The 6934-nt window shown below is 46.4% G+C and overlaps 1 protein-coding gene across 1 annotated transcript in view; it reads left to right on the forward strand.

Moving 5' to 3' along the window:
* The window catches only part of LOC119174693 (uncharacterized), a 28306-nt gene extending 21824 nt beyond the window's left edge, over positions 1-6482 (forward strand). Inside the window, exons 5-8 of the mRNA XM_037425726.2 lie at positions 11-199; positions 2000-2280; positions 2705-2813; positions 3269-6482. Coding sequence (XP_037281623.2) covers positions 11-199; positions 2000-2280; positions 2705-2813; positions 3269-6157 — 3468 coding nt within the window. The 3' untranslated portion in view covers positions 6158-6482. The remainder of the gene's footprint in view (positions 1-10; positions 200-1999; positions 2281-2704; positions 2814-3268) is intronic.
* Positions 6483-6934: the final 452 nt, after the last annotated feature.

Consider the following 6934-nt stretch of genomic DNA (forward strand, 5'->3'; position numbering starts at 1 on the left):
TTGTGCGCAGGTTGGGCGGACATACAGCAGTGGCACGTACCGCGCTGGCCCCCTGCACCAGATGAGCCTGGTAGGCACTGTGCATGAGGAAGTCGGTGGCTACTTTCCCGAGTTTCTGGAAATACTCGAGAAGTGCCCTTTCCTGTACCTCACCATGCCTTGGGGTCCCCTCTCTCAAGTTCATATGGAGTCTCCGCAGGTAAGAAGGGACATCACCATTATTAGGTCTGTTAGATATAATTTTTCAGGTGACGTAACAAACAGTTTTTCAAATCGTTCAGGCACCTTTACTCAGTGCTGTTTATTAAGCCTCTGGCAAAACATTTTAGAGTGTAGAGTGCAGAAGAACACAAGAACTGTTAGAACGATACATGAACACTACTGCAGGGAATCGGACTTCTACTCACGTTGAGACTGTGAGGAATACAGGATTGAACTTTTATTTCACAAACTTCAGCATAGCAGAGCAAGTACCCCACACAGCGTAACAATAGCAGTTAGCATAGTCATCGAAATTTGCATCATTGTACTTTCCAACACCATTACGTGCACTCGAATAAATTCTAAAACGTGTACCACTCTTTCTGTAGCATGTGCAGTCTGATCATTGTTTGGACAACGTTTAAAAAGATTTGCAAGCCTTGCATTTAGCAGTAAATTTGTTACATTAGTTAACTAGTGAAAAACTGTCACGGACCAAGAAATATAAGCCAGTGAGCTTGTCATTTTTGTCCATGCCATCTGTGGGTTCAGATTACTCACAGTATCGACTAAATTTTGCTATTAAATGAGTGCCAATGGTTAGGGGCTTGCAAATAGTTAAATTTAGAACCAAATCAAATATGAATTGAATAGCAATCATACTAATTCAAACGCAGTAGTTTTTTAATAGAAAGGCAACCGTTTTTAAAATAGCCCTAAAAATTCATAACATTGTGATGAAACAAATATTCACGAACGTTAATAAGTAAATGTTACTGTTACATCAAGCCGGCAAGATCTATTGCAGTTACATGAACTAAGATAAGCCCACATACTGCAGCGACTACAGCCTTCATGGTACTTTTTAATTGTAGGCTGAGCACAGCTGTTACTTGAGTATTCGAGGTGGTACTTGGTCACCAGCTTTTAAATAACTCTTAGAGCATTATGTTGCATCATGTTTCGTGAATGAATTTCACGATGGTGATAGTGCATTGAGGACGCATTCGCTTGGCCAACACATGAGTCTGAAGGGCCTCTAAACCACCTCCGATAATTTTTTAATTGTATCAAGTAAACACACACGTTGAGTTCAAAATGCTTTCACAAGCAACAATGTCAAGCGCGGCAGTGCTACGAGCAGGCGACCCACGAATTCTAAGAAATGATCCCTTCCCCTTTCTGGGCTTTTTGGCAGTGTTCAGCCCCTCAGTGTCTGCCGCGATGCCAACATTTTTTTCTGCTCGCAGGTACGTGTGCTCACCGCTCTTCCTCTTCGCACGTTGAGGAGGAGCATTCGGCCTGGAGGCGAGAGGAGCAGACAAAGGGATCATAGTTAAGGAAAGAGCGAAATGAGCGAGGGCCTCTATTGTATCATTAGATGCGTGTAACTGCTGTTCTAGCACTGTTTCGAAACATTCTCGTGGCTACGTGTGTTCACTGTAGGCTCATGCAGGACTGCAACAACACAACTAAATTTTGTCCTCTGGGTAGTTTGGGGGCCCTTCAAAACAAAAATTCCTTTTCCGGGGATGAGCAAGTTTTTGCTAGTCTTGTAAAAGCTTGAATTGCATGCATATTCATAATTCAGTTATTGAAACAAGAAATATGATTCTTTGTTTTTCCAACTTATGTTCCTCTGGTGTTTTTTCGCCTGTGCTAATAGTTAAAAAAATATTCGGCGGTTTGAATATGTGCTATTCTATTTCTTATTAGAAATTCTTGAATATATTTCCACACCTACTGAAGATCAGAAGATCACTGGCTTCAAGCTGACCGTCTCTCTTTTGTCACACAGGAGAGCAACGATGGTCCCATTCTGTGGGTGCGTCCCGGCGAACAGCTCGTCCCCACCGCCGACCTGACTCGATCGCCAAACAAGCGTAACAGCGTGTCTGGGTCAGGCGCTAGGCGCCGAGACGAACTGCGCAAGTTGCAGTATCTTCCTCGCGCCTCGGAGCCACGGGAGATGCTCTTCGAGGACCGCACCAAGTGCCACGCGGACCACGTTGGGCAGGGCTTCGATAGACTCACCACTGCTGCTGTGGGCGTTCTCAAGGCTGTCCATTGCAACACAGGGTGAGGAACGTTGTGGCTGTCACGGTCACCAAATCCATTTGACTAGTCGTTCATATTCAAGCTAAACTTTAAATGGAGTGTTTAAATGAGCAGAGTTAAGAACTGTGAAGATTTTATCTACTTTTCAATTACTTCGTCAGGACAGTCCCGACATGATTAATCAGGGAGGCCATTTCCAATATTGGAGTAGCGGGTATTGATGGCACACCTTAAGTATAATATCTTTCGCTTCACTGATACAATAGTCTTACATATTTTGCCATGCATGAAAGCAAGTGTTTCTGAAAGTTGCCAGGTGTTCTGTGATGAATACAAGTCTAAATGCAAGGTTTTCTCCTCTCCTCTGATTTCCTTGATGCTTTTTTTCGAAAGTATGGGTAAAAGAAAATGAGTAATGCTGAGTGTTCTTAATTTTGTACAACAGAGGAGAAACCAATCGCATCACCAAGGATGTAGTCGCATTCCATGCGGGTGACTTCAATCAGCTGGTGGAAAAGCTTCAGTTGGACCTTCACGAGCCGCCCGTTTCGCAGGCGAGTACTAGCCATTGAAACTCCCTAGTTTGTGATTCAAGAACTTTAGAATGTGCTTATGGCTGAAAGTCATTGATTGCAGAGTTTTCTACTTCTCGTATAAGATCCATTTCACTCCAGGCATTTTTGTTTTAAGGAATACCGCTTTTGTCCTGTACGTCCTCGTAGTAATGATAAATTCCTATTAATTTAAAGAGACCCTAATGTGTTGATTCTACAGGAATGGGAATAGACCTGTTGTTTTATTGCAAGTGGTGTTGTTCAAAGTAAACCATATTTATAACAGAGATGTGTTTCTGGAGGAAGCAGTTTTCTTCTGGGGCCTTATTCTCGTGGCCTAACATGCATCTATTCCATACCATTTTTTTTTTTTTTTTTTTTGAAGAAAATTAAGACCAGTGCAGTTTTCTTTGTCAGGGAGAAAAGTTTTTGACTCTCATTTGTTTTCGGTGCAGTGCGTGCAATGGGTCGAAGACGCCAAGCTGAACCAGCTGCGCAGGGAAGGTATCCGGTATTCTCGCATCTCACTGTGCGACAATGACATCTATTTCTTGCCGCGGAACATTGTGCACCAGTTTCGCACTGTGACGGCCGTGGCCAGTGTGGCCTGGCATGTGCGCCTGCGCCAGTACTATCCGCAGGAGACGACATCTCCCGCCACGGCGGCTTCAAGTCCCGAAGACACAACGGTGAAAGAGGTCAAAACCGAGGACTCCAAGCCCCGAAAGCGGGAAGCGGATTCAAAGCCGCACAAAGAATCATCCATTAAAAAGATTAAGCTGGAGCCCGGAAAGGCACTCTCGAGTGAAAGAAAACCGGAGGAAGCAACAATTGCCGTACAGTCATCGTCGTCATCGACCCCGAAGAAACACAGCGGGGACAAACACAAGTCACACAAGGAGAAGAAAGAGAAGGCTAAGGAGCTAGACTTTAAGGCCTCGTCTCACGAATCAAAATCGCAACAGCCACATAAGGTTCATTCTTCAGCGCACGGACCTAAGCCGCAGCTCCTGAAGATTCCTGTCAAAGAAGAGCAGGAGGCCAAAGTTGAAACAACACCCGAGCAGACATTGGTTTTGTCAGATAACGTGGATGGTCAAATAAAAGCAGAGCCTGTAGAGAATGATGCAACTTTTGGTACCTGTGATAACAATGCTCAGGTGTTGACATCACCGTCGACGCTTTGCGAGCCACCCGCTGCATCATCCACTGAGAAGCCACAGACTTCAGTAGTCAAACCTGTGCAGACAGCTGAAGTGTCAAGTGTGGCTTCTTCCTTGTTGAGCGCTTCCACGGTGGTAACTGCAAGCCTGTCGGCACTCAAGACGAGTGCTGTGGTATCGCCGGCATCAACCAAAACTGGCTGTTCTACTGTATTGATGTCACCTCCTCCCGTCAAAAATGCTGGAGCTGTATCTACTGTAGCTTCATGTTTAAAAAATGATTCGACAGTACTTGCAGGTGTAACACAAAATGACAAGGCTAGCTGCGCTACGTCTACAGAAGCTGAAACCAAGGTTAGCTCGTCGTTAGCATCATCTGCTTTAAAAACCTCTTCTGCAGCAACATACACGGCCATTTCCAAAAACAATTCAATAACAACTACAAGTACATTTTCTTTGAAGAACAATTCTTTAACAGCGGCTGCTGCTTTATCTGCGAAGAGCAATTCTGTGGCAAGTGCTGCCTCTTCAAAAAGCTTCTCTACTGGAAGCAGCATTGCTACTTCCAAGAGCACTTCTACAGCGTCCACTGCAGTTACTTCAAAGTCCTGCACCATTGCCGGCAATACTCTGTCAACTAAGAACAATACAGCATCAAGTACAAGGTGCAGTACTATCACGAGTGTGGCACCTTCTTCAAAATCCACATCAAAAATAAGTTCTACCATCAGCACTACAACATCAACAGTTAGCACCTCACTGGCTGCTAACATTGCTGCTTCAGTTTCTAAAACTGATACGTTTGCCACTGTGGCAGCGCTGTCATCCCCCAAAGCCAATTGTGTCACCACCATGTCGAACTCTGTCACTAACAAAAGCTATCCCTCATCAATGGCCATGACATTAACATCAAGGAGTAGTTCTTCAGCTGGAGTTTCTCATCACAGCCCGAAGAGCAGTCACTTTGTCAGTGCATCTGCTGTCTCAACCTCCAAAAGTAGTGTGGTAAACACAGCAGCCATAAAGGGAAGCAGTTTATCGGTTGCAGCCTCTGTACATGCGACATCAAAAGCAAGTTCCAGCTTGACCACCGTAGCGCACCATGCAACATCTAAACTTGGTTCTCTTACGTCTTCCTCGTTCTCCAGAATGGGTTCCACAATTTCTACAGTTATGCATTCGGCCCCAAAAAGCAGTTCGATAGTTACATCATCTGTCGCAGTCTCTCCTCTAGAACTTCTTCTCCCTCACACAACAGGCACAACTGCACCCAAGTCATCATCGCCAGCAGTCTCTTCAACGTCGTCAGCCAGTAAAGTCGTCTCGATGTCCTTTTCCACACAGCCCGTGTCAAGCCTGTTGACGTGCAGTGCACAAAGGCCTGCAATGATTACGTCAGCTTCTCTGCCTCCATCTCGAATCCCGCCCTCTGCTATGTCCAGATCTGTGCCGACATGCCATCGTTCTGGTACACCACCACTTCCTAGGCCCATGATACCAACTTCTCTTCCATCTTGTATCGTGCGCACAACGATGGCACCGCACATACCAGTGGCGCACATGAGAATGGCTCCTCCTTCAGTGTCGCTGTCGTCGTCAGTCGCTCCCATCAGGTGCTACGACGATTTCACAAGGCACTTAGGGCCTTCATCGAACCCCATGTACAGGGACATAACCAAGCCGCCGGCATCGTTGTTGAGCCCTTCATTGCCACCCATCGCACCTCCGGTCATGGTTCCATCAACCATGGCTCCAGTCGCCCCCCAGCTATTAGCTCCCACTGTCATGCCCCATCATACTATCGTGGGACCCTTCGGAGAAGTCCCTGCCGCCTACCTGCCGTCCATGGCCCATCCGCCACCACGCTATGACGCAGCCCCGATGAATTACCTGCCAATGCCCAGCGGTGCCCCCGTTCCATATTCTGTGGCACTTACCTTCCCAGTTCCGCCACAGATGGGCATGCCAACATACTGCCAGCAGATTGCACAGCCGCCTCCGGTCCCTGCAGCGGCACCCGAGCCGGAACAAGCGACATTCGACGAATACGACGACCCGGGTACCCCGCTCATGGACGAAGAGCCCCTGCATGATTCACCGACGCCTCCTCCATACGACTGCCACCAATCTTTGAGGGCCGAAGACTGTTCCAAGGTTGTCAGGACATTGGACCTTCGATGAGACATTTCTTGGAGCGCTCTGATGGGATTGGTGGTTTCAGTGTTCTCGTCGGGCACCAGCTCGCGTCATGTTCTGTGCGCAACTGTGTCCATTGCGACTGGGCATAGCTTGACTGTTGCCCTGGCTCTCCCTGCTAAATAAGGGAAAACAGAAACATTCGTTCCCCTTTGTGGTGGAAGCTAGAGAGTGTGCTGCTTCGTTGTGAGCAGCGAGTGTGAGTTGAGCGTGTAAGTTGAGCACTAGGATTGTCACATGTGCTCATTACAAACGCTGTGGCTAGGAGCACACCTCTGCTTCAAAACATGCATTAAGCCATCACTTGGAAGTGTTATTGTTGTCATCACTATCATGACCTCCAGGCATGACTGAAAACAACTGTACAGCGTCGCAAGGTAATCACAAACTGCTGGTGTGGACACTTCGATGACAACTCCCACTGTCGGTTTGCGTGCACACCTTTTCTGCTAATGTTAAATGTGAAGGTTTCTTTCTGTTTATCTGTATTGTGGTTTTGTGTTGGGATTGTGATTGTTCTGTGTGTTACATTAAGCAAGGCTTTGAGATCAAGCTACCCTTTATTGCCTTGTGCATCAATTATGTCACAAAAACTGCTGGTAGCACAAATCTCTGTACACTTTTTTCCCCCTTGCTTTTCTGGTCATATTTTTTTGTTTTGCATGTCACTGTACTTGTTTGTAGTGCTTATGGAGAGCTTTACCAGTAGGGCTGGCGATTAAGTTTGAGGTTGCATTGGCAGATGTTAAATGCTGATGAGCA

The sequence above is a fragment of the Rhipicephalus microplus genome, unplaced genomic scaffold, assembly GCF_043290135.1.
Source record: "Rhipicephalus microplus isolate Deutch F79 unplaced genomic scaffold, USDA_Rmic scaffold_72, whole genome shotgun sequence".
Taxonomy (NCBI): Eukaryota; Metazoa; Arthropoda; class Arachnida; order Ixodida; family Ixodidae; genus Rhipicephalus; species Rhipicephalus microplus.